Genomic DNA, 22,458 nt, shown 5'->3' with positions numbered 1-22,458 from the left:
AAAAAAGAGGAACAACTGTAATAATCTGAACAATAAAGACTTATTAAACATAAAACATAAATAAATAAATATGTGAGCTTTAAAAAAAAAGATTATCAGCAACAAATATTTACTACAGATAAAGGCATACACAGATTTAGAAAAGCACCATGTTCACTACATACCAGTCGAATGAGCTGTCTGTCTAGCCATCTAAGCACATCTGGCCCTTCCTCTGTCTCTGCTCTATATATTGCCAGCCTGGCCATTAGAATGGCAGCAGCCTCCTGGTCAAAAGATGCAGCAATGTTCTGGATTTGAGTTTGAGCATCTGCCCAGCTAAAGACAAGAAGAAAGCACAGAAATGCTTCTAAATTATTATATTCACAATATTGTAGTTGGGCTATCACACATATTTTAACTCTTTGCACTCGCTTGCTTTTTTCTCGGTTCCTTTATTCTACTCGGGATTTAATTTTTTAAATACCCCAGATTTTACAAAGTGTGGCAGTAGAATAAAAAACTGGAGTTTCTTTTCATACAAACTTATTTATTTGGATTTTTTAATATTTCAAATTATTGATACATTCAAAGAGTAATTTTAATCTTGACATCTGAGTGCAAAAGGTTAATTTAAAAGATACATAAAATTACTCCAATATTTTAAAATTCCAATATTATCTAGATGTCCCCTGACTGGGAATCAAACCCACCACTTTTTGGTATATGGGAGGACGCTCCAACAAACTTAGCCACACCAGCCAGGCTAAAAAGTGGTGTTTTTGTTTGTTTGATCCTTTCACCTTTTTCACCCAGCACCCAAACCCCCTCCCCTCTGACAGCCATCAGTCTGTTCTCTGTATCTATGAGTCTCTTTCTATTTTCTTTGTCAATTTATTTTGTTCATTAGATTTCATATATAAAAGAAATCACATGGTATTTGTCTTTCTCTGACTGGCTTATTTCACTTAGCATAATACTATCCAAGTCCATCCATGCTGTTGCAAAAGGGAAGATTTCCTTCTTTTTTACAGCCACGTAGTATTCCATTGTGTAGATGTACCACTGCTCATCTACTGATGTGAACTTGGGCTGCTTCTAAATCTTGGCAATTGTAAATAACGCTGCAATAAATATACTAGTGCATATATTCTTTGGAATCCATGTTTCAGAAGTCTTCAGATATATTCCCAGAAGTGGAATTGCTGGGTCATACGGCAGTTAGTTTCATTTTTAATTTTTTGAGGTAACTCCTTACTGCTTTCTACAATAGCTGCACCAATCTGCATTCCTACCAACAGTGCACAAGGGGTCTCACATCTTCATGAACAGTTGTTTGTTGATTTATTGATGACAGCCATTCTGACAGTTGTGAGGTGATATCCCATTGTACTTTAATTTGCATTTCTCTGATGACTAGTGACATTGAGCATCTTTTCATTTGCCTATCGGCCTGTACGTGCTCTTTGGAAAAGTATCTATTCAGGTCCTTTGCCCATTTGGTATTTAATTATAGGTGTGTTTTTTTGGCGCTGAGTTCTATTAGTTTGTTATAAATTTTGGCTATGGACCCTCATCAGATGTATCATTGGTGAATATGTTCTCACAATCAGTGGGGTGTTTTTTCATTTTGTTGATGATTTCCTTTGCTGTGCAAACTTTTTAGTTTGATCCAGTCGAATTTGTTTACTTTTTTCCTTTGTTTCCATTGCTGGTAGCAATACATCAAAAATATATATATATCGCTACAAGAAATGTCCAAGATTTCACTGCCAATTTTTTTTCTAGGATTTTTATGGTTTTGAGTCTAACATTTAAGTCTTTAATCCATTTTGAGGTTATTCTTGTGTATGGTGTGAGAAGATAGTCTAGTTTCATGTTTTTGCATGTTTATATCCAATTTTCCAAACACCATTTATTGAGACTATAGTTACTCCATTATATGTTCTTTCCTACTTCGTCAAATATTAATTGACCATAAAGGCATGGGTTTATTTCTGGCTCTCTATTCTGTTCCACTGATTTATACGTCTGTTTTAATGCCAGTATCATGCTGTTTTGATAACTATAGCCTTGTAATATAGTTTGATATTAGGTAGCATGATTCCTCCAACTTTGTTCTTTTTTCTCAAGATTGCTATGGCTATTCTGGGTCCAAATTTTTGGAATATTTGTTCTAGTTCTGTGAAATATGCCATTGATATCTTGATATGAATTGCATTGAATCTATAGATTGCTTTGGGTAGTATGGGCATTTTAATGATGTTAATTCTTCCTATCCATAAACATGTTATATGTTTCAACTATTTTTATATTATTCAATTTCTTTGTTCTGTGTCTTAATTTCCAAGGACAGGTCTTTTACATCCTTGGTTAAATTTATTCCTAGGGATTTTTTTAATGCACTTGTAAATAGGTGTTTTGTTTTGTTTTCTTAGTTTCCCTTTGGTGTATATAAATGCAACCGATTTCTGGATAATTATTTTGCATCCTGCTACTTTACTGAGTTCATTTAGCAGTTTTAGTAGTTTTTCAGTGGAATCTTTAGGGATTTCTTTATACAGTATCATGTCATCTCCAAATAATGAGTTTTCTACCTTTTCAATTTGGATGCCTTTTATTTCTTGTCTAACTGCTGTGGCTAGGACTTCCAGTACTATCCTATATAATAAAAGTATAATATGCAAATTGACCAAACAGCGGAACGACTGGTCACTATGATATGCACTGACCACCAGGGGGCAGATGCTCAACACAGGAGCGAGGGGCCCTGGACTGCAAGAGCCCCGGAGACTGCAAGAGAGTACAGGCCGGGCTGAGGGACTGCCCCCGCCCCCTCAGTGCACGAATCTCGTGCACTGGTCCTCTAGTGTTGAATAAGATTGGTGAAAGTAGACATCCCTGTCTTGTTCTGGATCTTAAGACAAACGCTTGTAGTTTCTACCCACTGAGTATGATGTTGGCTGTTGGTTTGTGTATAGCTTTTATTACGTTGAGGTATGTTCCCTCTTTTCCTACTTCGCTGAGAGTTTATATCATGAATGGGTGTTAGATTTTATAAAATGCTTTTTCTGCATCTATTGATATGATCATGTGGTTTTTAACCTTCATTCTGTTTATGTGGTGTATCAAATTTATTGATTTGTGGATATTGTACCAACCTTGCATACCTGGAATAAATCCCACTTGAGCATGGTGTATGATCTTTTTAATGTATTGCTGGATCTGGTTTACTAATTTTTTTTTTTTTTTTGAGGACTTTAGCATCTATGTTCATCAGGGATATTGGCCAATAATTTTCTTTCTTTGTAATGTCCATATCTGATTTTGGAATTAGCATCATGTTGGCTTCATAAAAAGACCTTGGAAGTGTTTCCTCCTCTTGAATTTTTTGGAATAGTTTGAGAAGGATGGGTTAGTTCTTCTTTGAATATTTGGTAAAATTTACCTTTGAAGCCATCAGGTCCAGGATTTTTGTTTGTTGGATTTTATTACTGCTTCAATTTCACTAGTTATGCTCTGTCTATTCAGATTATCTGATTCTTCCAGATTCAATTTTGGAAGACTATATGTTTCTAGGAATTTACCCATTTCACACAGGTTGTCCAATTTTGTTGGCATATAGTTGTTCATAATATTTTCTTACAGTCCTTTGAGTTTCTTTAGTGTCAGTTGTTACTTCTCTTTCATTCCTGATTTTATTTATTTGAGCCTCTCTCTTTTTTTCTTGTTAAGTCTAGTTAAGGGTTTGTCAATCTTATTTATCTTTTCAAAGAAACAACTCTTGGTTTCATTGATTGTTTCATTGCTTTTTAGACTTTATTTATTTCTACTCTGATCTTTATTATTTCCTTTCTTCTACTCACTTTGGGCTTTGTATGTTCTCTTTCTAGTTCCTTTAAGTGTATAGTTAGATTGTTCTTGTTTTTTTATATACAACCATGACTTTATTATTATATATTTTTTAATCTTATTGTTGAAACTATTATATAGGTCCTCCTTTTTCTCCCATTAACCTCTTCCAGCCCACTCCCATTCATCCCAGCCAGGCCATCATCACCCCACTGTCTGTGTCCACAAGTTATACATATATGCATACAAGTTCATTGGTTGATCTCTTCCCATCCACCCTCCCCTGCTTTTCCTCTGAGTTTGACAGCCTGTTCATGCTTCTATGTCTCTGGGTCTATTTTTGTTCATAAGTTTATTTGGTTCATTAGATTCCACATGAGTGAGATCATGAGATACTTCTCTTACTCTGACTGGCTTATTTCGCTTAGCATAATACACTCCAGGTCCATCCATTCTGTTGCAAATGGTAAGAGTTCTTTCTTTTTTATTGCCACCTAGTATTCCACTGTGTAAATATACCATAGTTTTTTATCCACTCATCTGTTGATGGGCACTTAGGCTGATTTTAATCGTAACTATTATAACTTGCACTGCTATGAACATAGGGGTACATATATCTTTTCTGATGAATGTTTTGGGTTTTCTAGGCTATACTACTAGAAGTGAGATCACTTAGTCAAATGCAGGTTCCATTTTTAATTTTTTGAGGAAACTCCATACTGTTTACCATAATGGCTGCATCATCCTATATTCCCACCAGCAATGTACTGCGGTTCCCTTTTCTCCACAACCTCTCAAACACTTGTTGTTTGTTGATAATAGTCATTCTGACAGGTGTGAGGTGATATCTCATTGTCATTTTGATTTGCATCTCTTGGATGATTAGTGACTTTGAGCATTTTTTCATGTCTCTTAGCTTTCTGTATGTCCACTTTGGTGAAGTGTCTATTTAGGTCCTTTGCCCATTTTTAAATTGGATTGTTTGTCTTCCTTTTGTTAAGTTGTGTGAGTTCCCTATATATTTTGGAGAGTAAACCCTCATCAGATGTATCATTGGCAAATATGTTCTCCAATACAGTGGGCTCTCATTATTTTGTTCATGGCATCTTTTGCAGTGCAAAAGCTTTTTATTTTAATACTAGAGGCCCAGTGCACGAATTCATGCACAGGTGGGGTCCAGCCTGTCGGGATGAGGAGACAGCAGGAGGTTGGCCAGCCAGTCCGCACTCATTGGCCAATCAGGGCCTGGCTGGTTGGGGGGTGGGGCCGCAGGTGATTGGCCAGTGGGCTCTACCCCTGATTTGGGGGGGGGGGTGACTGGGGTTGGGGCCGGCTGTGGGGAGGGGCTGTGGGCAGTGGGCCAGCCTGCCCCGCCCCCAAATGGGGTGGGGTTGGGGCAATCAGGGGTCAGCAGCTAGGGGAGGGGCCGTGGGAGGTTGGCTGGCCAGCCCCACCCCCAATTGGTGGGGGGGGGGGCAACAAGGGGGTGGAGCTGGCTGGGGGAGGGGCTGCAGGCAGTTGGCTGGTGGCCCTGCCCCTGATTGGGGTGGGGGGGCTGATATGGGGTGGGGCCAGGTGGGAGGAGGGGCTGCAGGAAGTTGGCTGCTGGCCCCGCCCTGTATTGGGGTAAGGGGTGTGACTAAGGGCGGGGCCAGCCTGGGGGAGAGACTGCAGACCATTGGGGTGGTGGGGGCCAATCAGGGGCAGGATTGGCCAGGGAGAGGAGCTGGAGGAGGTTGGCCAGCTGTCCCCGCCACTATTGGGGTGGGGGGGTGATCAGGAGCAGGGCCGGACAGGAAGAGGGGCTACAGGGGGGTTAGCAGGCCACCCAGGCCTCCCCCACCGCCGATTGACTGGTTCACTGGCCGCAGTGGGTGTCATAGCCACTGGTCATTCTGGTTGCTGGCATTTTATATGTATCGATAGTCCTATTTGTTTATTTTCTCCTTAGTTTTCCTTTGTCCTAGTAGATGTATGAGTAAACATACTGCTATAAGAGATGGCTGAGATTTTACTGCTATAGTTTCTTCTAAAACTTTTATAGTTTCACATCTTACATTTAGGTTAAAGTTAGATTGTTTATTTGAGATTTTTCTTGTTTCTTGAGATAGGCCTGCAATGCCATAAATTTCCCTCTTAAGAATGCTTTCCCTGTGTCCCATAAATTTTGGTTTTTTATGTCCTCATTTTCATTTGTTTCAAGGTATCTTTTGATTTCTTGCTTGATCTCATTCTTTACCCATTCATAGTTTGGTAGCATGTTATTTAACATCATTGATTTTTAATTCAATTATCACTGGTAAAAATTACCTAATTAAAATTACTATGTATTTTTTTCTCCATGTGAATACACTGACTAAAACCATTTAAAAGTGAAAATTTTAGTCTAAGGGATTAATTTAATATCATGTATACAATAGTAATTTATTAAATTAACATGCTCTATAAATCCAATCTAAACCTGGGCAGACCCAGCAACAGTTTTTATTTGTTTGTTTGTTTGTTTCTTTGTTTTAATATTTCACTGACAGCATTTTGTAATACTTCAGCTGAACCCAGTTCTAATGTACTTAACTTTGAGCAAGACTGGCAATACTGATAGACTTCTTGAAAAGCTGAATCACTTTTACATGACTCAAATATGTAAAAAGAGATCCCAAGGTAATTCAGGCAGTAACATGTTCAAAATTCTTCTTCCTCTATTTTTAATATTTTTCTCTTTATTTAATTCATTGATTTGAGAAAGAGAGGAAGGGGGAAAGAGAGAGAAACACAGATCTGTTGTTCATCAAACCTGCAATCTTGGTGTATCAAGAAAACACTCTAACCAACTGAGCTACCTGGCCAGGGCTTTAATTTTCTTCAAATAGACAAATAATTTTTTTAATATTTTCCAAATAATTGCCAACTGTGTTATGTCAGTCTATGCCTAATTACTGTCTTTTGGAAACTGTTAACTATCTCAACAAATATAGGATATAACTTTGCTACACAAAACACTACCCTATAATGTTAACTATTAGGAGACTTTGCTTTGTGGTCTCGACCAGTGCTAGTCAAAGTGTGGTATTTGAACCCAGTGCTAGCTCATCATGAGCTAAAAATTGAAAATGAGAGTATATGTTTATAAACTTCTGAGCAATTTAACAAAATAATTTTATGTCTTATGAATCTGACAAAAAAATAGCGACTTGTATTTTGAATTATTTTTTATAATTTCATTTTCCTAGTAATTCATTTTCTTATGTTTAATAAAAGTATTAGTCTACAAAAGATTGAAGGAAAAAATTTTTTAAAACTGGCTCTTCACCATAGATATTTTGAGGACTAGTCTATCCCCCATCATCGTATAGCAGACAAAGTACGTTCACATCATTTGCATTCTACACCCTCTCCCAAAAGTACCCAGTCTATAAAGCAGATGCTAAATAAAGGTTTCATAAGTGAATTAAATGACTAACACTTGAAAATAAATATGATAAAAGTAGCTAAGGACTTTATTATCAATTGAAAAGTAATCCTATTGATTATTATATGGTTATTATATAGGTATATAATACATCATATATATTATTATTATTAATAATAATAGGATAATATTAGCTTTTCTCCTACCCTCAGGAGAGTAAGATAAATAGAAGAATATTTTATAGAATATGTCTTAGGAATAGATTTTTTAATTGCTTTACAATTCTTAACAATGAGTATTTTAGCAAATAAGCTCAGCTAGAAAGAAATAAAGTGCTATTAATCATAAATGTTCATTTTCTAGTCATGGATATCACTCAAAATAGGAACCCAGTTTGGGAGCACAATTCAGAATAGTATTGATACGTAAATTAAATCTCTAACAAATACAACTTACTTTCTTGCAATGGTGGTCACTCGAATGCGTCTCTGCCCACTTGAATGCTGATACTGAGTCACAAACTGAATTGCACCACGCCCTCCTTGAGGAATTGGAGCATTATGCTGTTTAAAAGTAAGAGTGAAAATAAGCAAAATCTATTATGTTGTTGTCATATAGTCATTGACTGCATATCCTAGCACTAATAAAATAAATTCTAATATCGATTAGAAGGATTTTTTTACAGTACATACAAAACAGTTGTAATATGTCCCATAAAAGAGAACTGGATTTGGCAAAGGGGGAAAATGATGAAGGATAGGAGTGAGTCCAACTAGGATATCAATTTCATGTAATACATAATTCAGAAGGATATGAAAGAAGAAATTAAGGGAGAAGTGTAAAGAAATTAACAGATAAGGAAAAGGCTGAACTAAGTCATACTCCCCTGTGAGTGTAAAATGAAAACAGAACTTTTAGGAAGATAATCACATGATGAACAGATGACCAACAGAAAACTATTAATGAGAAGAGAGTAATCCTACCTAATAATAGACAAATATGCAAATTGACCGTACCTTCGCTATGCCCGCGATTGGTCAGGAGGCGCGGGGGGGCGGGACTCGGGGTGGTCGGGGTAGCCGATTGGGCCAGCGGGACACTGAGCTCGCGTTGCCAGTGGCGGCTGGAGCTCAGCGTCTGCGCCATAGCTGTGCTGCGGCACAGAAGGGGCCTCTGGGGCAGCGAGCTCATGTCCCACCGCGGACCATCAAAAGCGGGGGAGCTGGGTGCCTGTCCGCTCCAGCACCAGGCCTTTCAGAAGCCTTCGGCAGGGCAGAGGCTTCTGAAAGGCCTGGTGCACCAGCGGACAGGCACCCAGCTCCCCCGCGATCGAAAGCAAAAGCGTGGGAGCTGGGTGCCTGTCCGCTCAGGCACCAGGCCTTTCAGAAGCCTTCGCCACGCCAGAGGCTTCTGAAAGGCCTGGTGCACCAGCGGACAGGCACCCAGCTCCCCCGTGATCGAAAGCGAAAGCATGTAGGGGACCCTACACGTGCATGATTCAATCATGCATTGGGCCTCTAGTGATTATATAATGATCCTCAGAAAGAAATAGCAAGTAGTTAAAAGGAAAACTTCATGCCCTTTGACAATAGATATTCTTGCTTTGATTTTGTTTGTTTGTTTTGGTCAGTAACAGCCATTATATTTTTCCCAAATTTTAACTGTTTGAAAAAAAAAATCTTGTACCTATCTTAGAAAGGCTGACTGTTAATAGTCTGTGGTTCATTTTATGCCTAATAACTACTGGTATATAAATCAGTAATTTATACATTAAATGATTTAATGTATATATATGATTTAATATAACTTCATCATGTAGCAAAAAAAATCTTTCCAATTATTGGAATCTTTTTAAAATTTTTACTTTCTTGATTTTTAGAGAGGAAGGAAGAGGGAGAGATAGAAACCTCAACAATGAAAGAGAATCATCGATTGGCTGCCTCCTGTACACCCCCTACGAGGGAATAAAGCCTGCAACCTGGGCATGTGCCCTGACAAAGAATCAAACCATGACCTCCTGGTTCATAGTTGATGCTCAACCACTGAGCAACACCAGCCGGGCCAAATATTGGCATCTTTACCTAGTAATTTTTTTCTGTATTTTCACATACTAAACTTTCTTGTGCTCGCTTCAGCAGCACACATACCAAAATGGAATAATACACAGAAGATTAGCATGGCCCCAGTGCAATAATGACACACAAATTTGTTAAGAATTCCATATTTTAAAAAATATATAAAGGGGGGAACCTTCTTGTCGGACTCATATGTCATTACACATATGTACCTTGTCACAATTAGGAACTAGATATCAAATTACAAAAACACATAACTAGAACAAAATGTAAGATTTTACTTACGCTTCAATTTTATATTTAAAAACAAAAATGGAAGCTAAATTGGGGTGCCCAAGGTTGGGCATCTGCCAGTTTCCCTAACATCTCTTTCTGTTACAGTATGTCCTCTCACAAGAAGTTTAGCTTTGAAAAATAGAAAATAAGAAAAATTTCAAAATAGAATAAGCTTTGGGTTATATTTACTATTGGAAGAAAAAATATGAAAAAATCATGGCCTAAATTAAGTATTTGTTTAAATATACGTTTCAATATTCCAATATAAAGAGTCATACCTGATTGACAACCTCAAAATATATGGCTAAGGTTGTAGTGGGACTAAGTCCGCATATCTTCCATTGACAAGTGCCACCTGTTCCTATCTCCTGTAGAAATAAAATATAATACGTTTGAAAACTAGACAACATAATTTATTACTATAATATATACCAAGGTGAAAAGAGGGAGAATAAAACCTCCAGTAAGAAAAAATCCATTTCAGGTTTCTAACAAATTCACTGAATATTAAAAACTTAAAAATTTTAAATCATATAAAACATACATCAAATAAAATTAAGCAACTTTTACACAATAATATTATAAAATAATTCACATTTTTGCTAAGTAAATACAAAAGTGTTGATATAAGTTCTCCATATTGTAGACTTTAAAAAAGTATATACCATTGAATGAAGTAATTACAACTAACATCCTTCTACTGAACTATTTGATATGTGTAAAGAAATATTGATTTAACACATAATATATGCACATAAGAATACAGGTTCTCAAAAAAAATAAATAAAGAAAAGAATACAAGTTCTCTGGATCAGAACTGCTAAGCAGGCTTATTTCCAAGAAAAAATTTAAGAAATAAATCTTCATCATGTAAACTACTTAAAATTAATTTTCAACTCAGTCATTTTAAAGATGTTTACCCACTTTGTGTTATTTATCCCATCATCCTCTCTACAGTAACAGTACATAATTCTACCATTTTTAAGTGCATTATACATCCACTAAATGGAATAATAAGTATGGAATTGAAACGTAAGTCTGTCTAATTTGTTTACTTTGTTGTAGATTCTACTAACAAAAAATTCAGAGAAACCAAGATGGCGGCATAGGTGAACACCTAAACTGCTGCCTCGCACAACAATTTCAAAACTACAACTAAAAGACAGAATGGACATCATCCAGAACCACAGGAAAGCAGGCTGAGTGGAAATTCTACAACTAGAAGGAAAGAGAAAAGCTCACGGAGAATCAGAGGAGCTGCAAAGGGCTGAGGTAAGGAGACATGCGCAGAGAGGAAGGGCGGCTGAGTGCCTGGCTGGCTTTCTCTGGCGGGAGGGAGAAGGAAGCTCCTGACTGCATTGAACCCCAGTTCCAACTGCACTGAACCCCAGATCCGGGGGAAACCCTGTGGACCCAGGCTCATACGGGGGAGTCTGGACTGTCAGGTAGAGAGAAAGGCACACGGAGACTTGGAGACTTGGGGGAGCCACAGCGGGCAGGGGTCTAGAGGCGCACATGCGTGAGTGCACACAGAGAGGAATGACTGCTGAGGTTGCCGCTGGATTTCCCTAGCGGGAGGGAGTCAGAAGCTCCCAACTGCACTGAACCCCAGTTCCAACTGCACTGAACCCCAGTTCTGGGCGAAACCCTAGAGACCCAGGCTCTTATGGAGGGAATCTGGACTGTCAGGAGGAAACTCAGGGGAGCCGCGAAAGGCAGAGGTCTGAAGGCGCGAATGCGAGTGCACGCAGAGGACTGACTGCTGAGTGTGCCGCTGGCTTTCTCTAGCTGGAGGGAACCAGAAGCTCCCGACTGCACTGAACTCCAGTTCCGGGCGAGAAACTGGAAATCCAGATTCATTGGGGGAGAAACTGGACTATCTGGCAGCGGGCAAAAGTCGAGGGCAGCTTTCTCAAAGAGGTGCTTGCAGCGATTACCAAGGGACACTGAGACCCAGGGGCCTCATAGGCAGGGCTGACGGGAAGCCAAGACTGCCTGCTCAGCACTGAGACTCCGCCCCATCCAAGCTGAGCACAGAGGCTTTTGCAATTTTGCAAGTCTGGTCCCATAAAGCTGTCTCCAGCACAGAAGTTCTCCCGGCTGATCCTCACAGCCAATTGGCCTGGAGCTCAATTCCTCCCAGTGATACCAACAACAATCAAGACTTAACTACAACAAGGCTGTACACACAGTCCACAAAGGGGTGCACCAAGAGTGTTTACCTCAGGTAACTGGGGAGGCCGACCGACTGGGCCATGTAGGACATCTAGCACACAAGGCTACCCTACCAACTCAGGGAAGCAGCGAAAATGCAGAGACATAGAAACAGATCACAAACAAAAGAAATGGAGGAAAACAAACGACTGGATATAGAGTTCAAAACCACAGTTATAAGGTTTTTCAAGAATTTTCTAGAAAAGGCCGATAAATTTAGCGAGACCCTCGAGGATATGAAAAAGGACCAACTAGAAATTAAACATACACTGACTAAAATAAAAAATATTATACAGACACCCAACAGCAGACTAGAGGACCGCAAGAATCAAGTCAAAGATTTGAAATACAAAGAAGCAAAAAACACTCAACCCGAAAAGCAAAAAGAAAAAAGAATCCAAAAATTTGAAGTTAGTGTAAGAAGCCTCTGGGATAACTTCAAGCGTACCAACATCAGAATTATGGGGGTACAAAGAAGAGAGAGAGCAAGATACTGAAAACCTATTTGAAGAAATAATGACAGAAGAAATAATGACAGAAAACTTTCCCCACCTGGTGAAAGAAATAGATTTACAAGTTCAGGAAGTGCAAAGAACCCCAAACAAAAGGAATCCAAAGAGAACCACACCAAGACACATCATAATGAAAATGCCAAGAGCAAAAGACAAAGAGAGAATATTAAAAACAGCAAGAGAAAAACAGTTAGTTACCTACATAGGAGCACCCAAAGGATTGTCAGCTGATTTCTCAACAGAAACTATGCAGACCATACGGGAGTGGCAAGAAATATTCAAAGTGATGAATAGCAAGAAACCTACAACCAAGATTACTCTACCCAGCAGTTATCATTCAGAATTGAAGGTCAGATAAAGAGCTTCACAGATAAGAAAAAGCTAAAGGAGTTTATCACCACCAAACCAGTATTATATGAAATGCTGAAAGGTATTCTTTAAGAAGAGGAAGAAAAAGAAAAAAGTAAAGATAAAAATTATGAACAACAAATACATATCTATCAACAAGTGAAACTAAAAATCAAGTGAACTAAAAATCTGATGAACAGAATAAACTGGTGAATATAATAGAATCAGGGGCATAGAAAGGGAGTGGACTGATAATTCTCAGGGGGAAAGGGAAGAGACTGGACAAAAATGGTACACCTATGGATGAGGACAGTGCGGGGGAGGTAAGGGCAGAGGGTGGGGTGGGAACTGGGTGGAAGGGAGCTATGGGGGGAAAAAGGAGAAACAATTGTAATAATCTGAACAACAAAGATTTATTAAATTTTAAAAAATGTCAAAAAAATTAGAATTAATTTTGATTTTCATAAGTCTCCAAATTTCTAAATCATACTTGCTGTTTTTTTAGGCACACTGGGGTAAGGAATAACTTAGGCGTAATAAATAGAAGACTGGTGACAGTACAAAAGTTTAAATTTAGGAGTGGGTAGGAAAAGGAGTATTCAGACATAGCAATTACAAACAGAGGTATGCCGATAGAAGCTGAGCCACATTCTACTAAAAAACTGAGTCCACACAATATTTTTAAAGCAATGCAATAAGCTGCCACCCAGGTCTCTGTTGGTTCTGTCCTGAGAATTAAACTGTACTTTATTTTTAGAATAAAGGCGACTTACATTTTCAGACACACAGGGTCCTTTAGAATTGAGAGACACACAGGGTCCAATAGCTCCTGAAACTTTTATTTCCCTTGAGGTCTGCAAATAAAAACATAGTACACTTTGGTGTGCTCAAAGATAAGCTCAAACATTCAACTATAAGTATATAGGAATAAATATTTTTTTCCACATTTAAAGTTCAATGAAAATATACTAATGTTAAAATAATTAATCAGTGAGCACTTCTATGTTAACTTCCAAATTTAAAATCTAGCCTTGCCGAAACCGGTTTGGCTCAGTGGATAGAGCGTCGGCCTGCGGACTGAAAGGTCCCAGGTTCGATTCTGGTCAAGGGCATGTACATCCCCAGTAGGGGGTGTGCAGGAGGCAGCTGATCGATGTTTCTCTCTCATCGATGTTTCTAACTCTATCCCTCTCTCTTCTTCTCTGTAAAAAATCAATAAAATATATTTTTTTAAAAAATAAATAAATAAATAAAATCTAGCCTTGACCTAACATTAATCCTCTATTTCAGTTGCACAGAGGAGGTCTCCATTTGATAACTCACCCTCAATTAAATATCATACCATACCCAAAATATGTCCTAACTCAAAACCTTAGACACCAGCTTCTATTTTTCCTTAACCTTCAATGGCTGCTTCAGCCTACACATGCATCTGCAAACTGCAATCAACACACAGAATTAAACTACTTCCCTTACATTCCAATACAAACCATCCACTCTCACTGGGCAGTTTCCCCAAATATACTGTGCTGATTCTCACCTCTGTGTCTCTCCTCACACTGGGCTCCTGACTAAAATGCATTCTCTTCAACCAACTTAAATTCTGCCATTTTCAAAATCCAGTGTAAGTCACATAAAATTGTTTATTTTCTAGGATAAACTGTATCCCAGATGCATTTACCTTTCATTCCTAAACCTTTATAGCACTTTCATAATCTACTATTATTAAAATCTATTCCATATTAAACTTTTCTTTCTATCAAAACTAAATCTGTTTATAAGAAGACCTGTGCTTTAGATATCCCTTATGATCTCTACAATTTCTTAGCTTAATACTGGACATTTAGCAAGCATTCAATAAAATAGCAAGAAATATTTAATGAAAATTCAGTATCTATGTGCTTTCAATGCACTTGATACTAGCACTAAACCTTTGGGTTTTTAAAATTAAAATTTGAAATGAATGATAGAAAATAATATCAACAACCTAACAACTATAAAACAATTGCTGATTATTCAAGTACACCAGAACAGGTTTCTCTTAAATTAGATAAAAATTACTGCAATTTTAAAAAATCTAGCACTAGCATAAGCAAATTCAGCCCTAAAAAAGATCAAATGCACTAAAAATGTTAAACCCTACATAAAAAAAAAATAAAGTTAAAGCAAATTTTACCTATATAATATCTTCTTTTCTAGCAATTATGCAGAAATGCTCAAGTAAACTTTCATTGTAAATTTCATAATGACACATCTTTCTAATGAACAAAACATCTAACACTGAGTTTCAATATAATATAACCACTATTTTTAAAGCATATGTTGTATGTGATTAATGGTAAAATTATGATCAAGCCTACAAATTTATCTTGATAACATACCACACGTGTCAAGTTTTGCTTCTTACCTTTATTTCTAATGTACCACCAAAACCCATTTTAAACTGCCCATGCATATCTTTGGTGAAGACTCTTTGAAAAGTTTGCTTGAATAAGGAAGTATTAAAAGAATCGCCCATTACCATGTATCCTCTGCATGGAAAAAAAAAAACAAAAAACAATGTAGGTGACACAAGTGTCTAAATATGTGTTAAAACCAAAAATATAAATTACATCTTAGTACTACTAACAAATTTTAAAATACTTCCTAAAATGTGCTACATAACCATTAATTTTTAAAACAAACATTTGATAATGTACTCACTGCGCAAATAATCTAAACCCTGGGGGTAACTGCATTTGTCCTAGGTAATTTTTAAAAAGTCTTTTTTAAAGAGGTAACACATCCACACATAATAACATTCAAAACATGCAAAAGAGTACACAGTAACAAACGTGGTCCTCCCACCGAACCCACCCTATTCTCCACATTGGTGAAGATACCTGACTATTTACAGTCTGCATTCTCATTCTTAATAATAAATAGATATATATGTGTGTATGTCTATATATGCAAAATTGTCCCTCTGTGTGTCATATAAAAGTTTGTGTTATACCCGATGAATGAGAGTAGGACATTGAGGAACCATTTTCATTTTATGTACTAACTAAAGGCCCGGTGCGTGAAACATTCATGCACTGGAGGGGGGTCCCTCAGCCTGGCCTGCCCCCTCTCACAGTATGGGAGCCCTCAGAGGCGGGAGGTGACCTGGCGATCAGGGGAAGGCGATGCCCCCATCACACCTCTGCTGCTACCACTGCCGGCAGCACAAGCCTCGGCCAACCCTGATAACCTGAGCCTTGGGTGGCCCTGGGAAGCTTGGCAGCTGCCATCCAAGGCTTGCCTGCGCCTCGGGCCGGCCCTGGGTGGCTGGAGGTTGAGGGGACTGGGGGACTCTGGAGGCAGGCGCATGGAGCGGCTTGACCCGCCTGGGGGCAGTCCCGGCCATGCTGCATACCTGCCGCCCCAGCGGGGCTAAGGGGAGTGGACAACGCCATCTTGAGGATGTGGCAGTCAATTAGCATATTCCCTCATTGGCTGTGGGTGCTGCCATCTTTGTGAGGGTGTGATGGTCAATTAGCATATTCCCTCTTTATTAGATAGTATGTATTGTTAATCCTTTTTTTCAGTAAGCATGTACCTATTTTAACTTTTTAAAGTTTTAAGAAACAATAACTGTCAAAAACTATTCCAAGATTCTTCGATAATCAGCAAAAATTACAGTTTGACAACATATTCTGTTGAAAATGCTGTGGAAAAACAGGCAGTCTCATACATTGCTGATGGAATAAAAAGTGTGCAATCCCAATGCAGAAGAACTTGACAATATCTAACAAAATTACATGTGATGTGTAGTTTCTCTTTAACCCAGCCATCCCACTATTAGAAATCTATCCCACAAATATTCTGGAAAAAATAAAAAAGCAAAGTATATACATAAGGCTATTCACTGAAGCACTTTTTGTAATAATAGAATATTGGAAACAATCCAGATTTCCATTTATTAAGAGACAAGTTGAATAAAATATGGCACATCCACACATTGGAGTCATACACTGCTATAGAACAATTTCTAATACAGAAGTGAAAAGTGGGGGGAAGATGTGTAGATTTTCTATTTATATAAAAAGGGGGATACAGCCCTAACCGGTTTAGCTCAGTGGGCAGAGCATCAGCCTGCGGACTCAAGGGTCCCGGGTTCGATTCCAGTCAAGGGCCTGTGCCTTGTTTGCGGGCACATCCCCGGTAGGGGGTGTGCAGGAGGCAGCTAGTCGATGTTTCTCTCTCATCGATGTTTCCAGCTCTCTGTCCCTCTCCCTTCCTCTCTGTAAAAAATCAACAAAATATATTTTAAAAAAATAAATAAATAAAATAAAATCTGTCCCCAGTACACATACTTGATTTTCATTATAGCTCCTACAGTTCACTCATACATCCTCTTTCCTTCTTTAACTTTGCTCTCTACTGACTCCTTTATAAAGTTCTTCCCTCCTTCCCTCCCTTCTTAAAGCTTCTGTTGGGGGAGAGGGGCACGTTAACCTCCAGGCCAGGGCTCAGCCCCAGGCCAGGTGTTTGCCGCCCCCCTTCTCTGGCCTCCCCGCCACTGTCCTGCTCCCATTCCCTGCCTGGGATGCCTGGCCCAGCAAGGGTGGCCAAGGCCCATGCAGCCTGGGCGCTGCTGCCGCGAAGCAGGAGCGCCTCCACCGAGAAGGCCTTGAACTGACATCCACTCCTTCTCGGACTGTGGGCGCCTCCCTGCCAACGGCTGCCACCACCCTCCTCTCGCCTCTGGGTGGGGCTCCCCACTTTGTGCTGCCTGCACCCCGCCCCTCGCCAGGCGCACCTGCTCCGCCCCCCCCCCGCACCGTGGTTGCCACCCCCTCCCGCGTGCAGCCCCGTGTTTCCTTCCCTTTTCCATTCCTGCATACTTTTCTTGTTCCCTTTCTGGATTTCTGTTTCTCCTCTCGGCCTGTCTGCATGCAGGCCTGCCTTCCTCTCCCTCTCCTTTCTTGTCCCCTCCTATAGTATCATATCCTACTCCAGGGGGGCTTGCAGCTACCTGAGCAGAGGGCAGGGACACAGCCTGCTGATCCGGTAGTGACATGATGCTGTAATGGATAATTTGCATATTTCTCTATGCTTAGTATAGATAACTACAAAAATTATAAAAATTTAAATACATACCCAGTAAGGTTGGGACAGCATTTCATCTCCAGGAGACCTGTCTGATCTAATGCGCATGCATAAATATCAATAACGTGACCAGTCGTGGCAGCTCGATTAGCCAATGCTTCAAAATGCTACAAAAGATTTTTTAATCACATAACATTAATATATAAGCTAATCATCCTATAATTCTTTTCCCCATTAATAAAAATAATCTAAGAAATACTAAAACAAAAATCCACAATAATTTTAATGCAATGTGTTATAACTTAATTGTAATGTGTTATAAAATAATATAATAACTTCTATAAATATGCTACTTTCACATTCTTCTTTAAAAGCCATTCTGCCCAGTTGGCTCAGTTGATTCAGTTGGTTGAATGTTGTCCCATGCTCCAGAAGGTCACCTGTTCAATTCCCAGTCAGGGCAGAAGGTTGCTGGTTCAGTTCCTGGTCAGGGCATATACCCAGGTTGGGAATTCCATCCCTGGTCAGGGTATGTACAGGAAGCAACTGATCAATGTTTTTCTCTCACGTCGATGTTTCTCTCTTTCACACACACACACACTCTCTCTCTCCCTCTCTCCCTGCCTAACTTTTCCTCTCTCTCTACTATCAATAAAAATATATATTTTTTAAAGCCATTCTTTCTAAATACAGTGGTCTCTGCTTATCCATGTTCCAAGACCTCCAGTGGATTCCTGAAACCATGGATATTGCTGAACCTTATATGTGCTATGTTTTTTCCTATACAAACATTCCTTTTCAATTAAAGAAAGCATTTTATTGCTTCTCTTCGGCATATTCAAATTGCCATCACAACTACTCTTTCACTTTGAGGCCATTATTAAGTAAAAGTTGAACACAAGAACTAGGATAGTGACAGATTTGAACACAAGAACTAGGCTACCATGACAGAAATGGTTACTAAGTGACTACTGGGCAGGTAACATCTACCGTGTGAATTCACTGGGAAAAGGGATTAATCATGTTCAGAGATTATTCTGTCCCAACAGAAGTAAGCAATGTGAAATTTATGAATTCTTTATTCTGGAATTTTCCATTTAATATTTTCGGACTGTAGCTGTCCATAGGTAACTGAAATTGCAGAATGTGAAACCACAAATAAGGGAGGACACTGTAAACTCCTAAATTAGGCTAAACTTAAAGAAAGGCACACTGAACAATTTATTCTTTTTTTTTTAATTTTTTTACAGAGAGGAAGGGAGAGAGTTAGAAACATCGATGAGAGAGAAACATCAATCAGCTGCCTCCTGCACACCCCCTACTGGGGATGTGCCCACAACCAAGGTACATGCCCTTGACCGGAATCGAACCTGGGACCTTTCAGTCCGCAGGCTGATGCTCTATCCACTGAGCCAAACCGGTTTCAGCCAATTTACTCTTTATACATAAAAATTGTAGAACAGCACAGAACTCTTTTTCCTGGTTAAATCCACACCCAAGTAACAAAAACATCAAAATAGACAATAAAAAAGCAGTAAGATAAACAAACATAAAACATTTTTTGAAGTTCTAAGAAAAATTCCAAGCACAAAAGAAAAATTAAATGGCAGGGAAAAAAGCATTTATAGTGACAAAAATTATTTGTTATTAAATACACTTAAAATTACATGATAAATACCCTGACCAGTGTGGGATAGTGGTTGAGCATCTACCCATGAACCAAGAGGTCACTGGTTCAATTCCAAGTCAGGGGACATGCCCAGGTTTCGGGCTTGATCCCCAGTGGGGGGTGTGCAGGAGGCAGCCAATTGATGAGGTTTCTCTCTCCTCGATGTTTCTATCTCTCTATCCTCTCTCTTCCTCTAATTCTAAAATCAATAAAAACATTAAAAAAATAAAAAATATATATGGTAAATAATGACTACCAAAAGGACATCCTATCTAACAAAAGAGTAATATGCAAATTAACCATCACTCCACTACACCCACAAGCCATGCCCACCAGCCAATCAGGAGTAAATATGCAAATAAACCCAACCAAGATGGCTACCGCCAGAGAGAGCAGGAGGGAGGCTTGGGTTTCCCCGGCAATGGAGGAAGCCAAGCTTTCCACCTGCCCTTGCCGGCCTAGGCCTCCACTCAAGGCTACAAAGTTTCAATGATAGAAGATACATAAATCCAAACAAAAATGGCGGCCGCCACGGAGCAAGCAGGAGGCTTGGCTCTGCTCCAGGCTACAAAGTTTCAATTATAGAAGATAAATAAACCCCAGATACCAGGGCCTCCACTTGGGTCGCCAGGGTGTGTGGCCAACCTGCAAACCACCACAGGCTCCTCATCCAGGCCACCCCACACCCCAAGGGAACCCCCACCCTGATCCGGGACACCCTTCAGGGCAAACCAGCCGGCCCCCACCTGTGCACCAGGCCTCTATCCTATCTAACAAAAGAGTAATATGCAGATTGACCATCACTCCAACACACAAGATGGCTGCCCCCATGTGGACACAAGATGGCCAGCAGGGGAGGGCAGTTGGGAGGGACCAGGTCTGCAAGGGAGGGCAGTTGTGGGCGATCAGGCCAGCAGGGGAGGGCAGTTGGAAGGGACCAGGCCTGCAAAGGAGGGCAGTTGGGGGTGATCAAGCCTGCAGGGGAGGGCAGTTAGGGGTGACCAAGCTGGCAGAGGAGGGAAGTTGGGCCTACAGGGAAGGACAGTTGGGAGGGACCCAGGCTGCAGGGGAGAGCAGCTAGGGGTGACCAGGCCTGCAGGGGAGTGGTTAGGGGGTGATCAGGCTGGCAGGCAGAAGCAGTTGGGGGCAATCAGGAAGGCAGGCAGGCAAGCATTTGGGAGCCAACAGTCCTGGACTGTGAAAGGGATGTCCGACTGCCCGTTTAGGATCAGGCCTAAACAGGCAGTCAGACATCCCTCGAGGGGTCCCAGATTGGAAAGGGTGCAGGCTGGGCTGAAGGACACCCCCCCCACCCGGTGCATGAATTTTGTGCACCAGGCCTCTAGTATGATATAATATAGTACAACTTAAATTAAAATTATAAACTCTAGAGAATTTTTTTTAAAGGGAAGCCCTGGCCAGTTACTAAGTAGTTAGAGTGTCAGCCCATGCACAGAAGAGTCAAGGGATCAATTCTGATTAAGGACACATACCTGGGTTGCAGGTTTGATCCCTAGCCCCTGTCAGGAGACAACCAACTGATGTGTCTCTTTCACATCAATGTTTCTCTCTCTCTCTCTTCCTCCCTGTCCCCATTCCATACTCTCTACAAATTAATGAAAAATACATATCCTTAGGTGAATAAATAAATAATTAAATAAATAAATAAATAAATCCTATATAATAAGAGCCTAATATGCTATGTGTCCGGTTGTCCAGTTGTCCGTTCAACCAATCAAAACGTAATATGCTAATGATATGCTAAGGGCGCTCAACCGCTTGCTATGACGAACACTGACCACCAGGGGACAGACAGTCTACCAGTCGCTATGACATGCACTGACCACCAGGGGGCAGACGCTCAACGCAAGAGCTGCCCCCTGGTGATCAGTGCGCTCCTACAGGGGGAACGCAGCTCAGCCAGAAGCCAGGCTCACAGCTGGCAAGAGCAGCAGCAGTGGCAGGAGCCTCTTCCACCTCTGCGGCAGTCGGACATCCCCTGAGGACTCCCAGACTGTGAGAGGGTGCAGGCTGGGCTGAGGGACTACCCTACAGAGTGCACAAATTTCATGCACTGGGCTTCTAGTAAATAATAAAAAGGGAACATTAACAAGCAAAACCATTACAAGGGAGTCAAAAAATCAACATTAGTGAAAAATGTACTGGCACATATACAAGTAAAACTAAAGTTACATGAACAGAAAATAAATCACAAAAAAATGATAGACTGTTCAAGCCACGAAAAATATACATATCTAAAGTACAGCCTCTTGGAAATAAAAAATTTTTAAATGCAAGAAATTTTTCCTGAAGGGAGAGACATTCCTTAACATGAATATTAAAAAAGGCACATAGATGTAGCTCAGTCGACTGGGTGTTGCCCTGTGCACCAAAAGGTTGCTGGTTCAATTCTTGGTCAGGACACATGCCCGGGTAGCAAGCTGGATCCCTGGTAGGAGGGATGCAGGAAGCAGCCTATCAATGTCTTGATTTCATACTGATGTTTCTCTCTCTCAAAACAAAAAGAAAGCCACACATGCAGAGTTTCTCTCAGGAGTAATCTTTGAAGAGATACCTATTGGTGCATACTATTAAATTTTTAAACATTTAAAACTAGAATTATTATAACATAAGTTATCAAGAAAGAGACTATTTCTCAATTCTGAACAGTAATTACAGTATCAAATTTCACAATATCAGATTTATCATAAAATATTTGTACTCTTCCTCTTTTTTTAGTTGTTTCTTTTTATTAAGGTATTACACATGTGTCCTTTCCCCCATTCCCCGCACACATACTCTTCCTCTTTTATCAAATAAATTTTTCTAATAAGGCAAAAAGAATAAAAAACAAAATTACCTTAGTTCCCTTTTTAACATATTTGGCATTGTCTTTTTCAATGTCATGCCATGATCTTATAGGTGTCTTCAATTCATCTCCGACCACCATTCCTGGCCCCTGAGTGGCTGGACCACCAATGAACATCATGATACGGGCACCAGTGTTGGGAAAAGTACACTATCAGATAAAAGTGACTCATCAAAAGAGTT

At 39.8% G+C, this 22,458-nt stretch overlaps 1 protein-coding gene across 1 annotated transcript in view; it reads right to left on the bottom strand.

The window, feature by feature from the left end:
• SEC23A (SEC23 homolog A, COPII coat complex component) overlaps positions 1-22,458 on the bottom strand; it is a 70,762-nt gene that overhangs the window by 30,087 nt on the left and 18,217 nt on the right. Inside the window, exons 8-14 of the mRNA XM_079771008.1 lie at positions 22,268-22,426; positions 17,790-17,905; positions 15,073-15,196; positions 13,439-13,519; positions 9,870-9,959; positions 7,697-7,803; positions 165-318 (exon numbers count right to left, since the gene is read on the bottom strand). Of these exons, the coding sequence (XP_079627134.1) occupies positions 165-318; positions 7,697-7,803; positions 9,870-9,959; positions 13,439-13,519; positions 15,073-15,196; positions 17,790-17,905; positions 22,268-22,426 (831 nt within the window). The remainder of the gene's footprint in view (positions 1-164; positions 319-7,696; positions 7,804-9,869; positions 9,960-13,438; positions 13,520-15,072; positions 15,197-17,789; positions 17,906-22,267; positions 22,427-22,458) is intronic.

The sequence above is a fragment of the Cnephaeus nilssonii genome, assembly GCF_951640355.1.
Source record: "Cnephaeus nilssonii genome assembly, chromosome: 1".
Classification (NCBI taxonomy): Eukaryota; Metazoa; Chordata; class Mammalia; order Chiroptera; family Vespertilionidae; genus Cnephaeus; species Cnephaeus nilssonii.
Note: the sequence above shows the minus strand (reverse complement) of the source record. Positions and strands in the feature narration are given on the sequence as shown.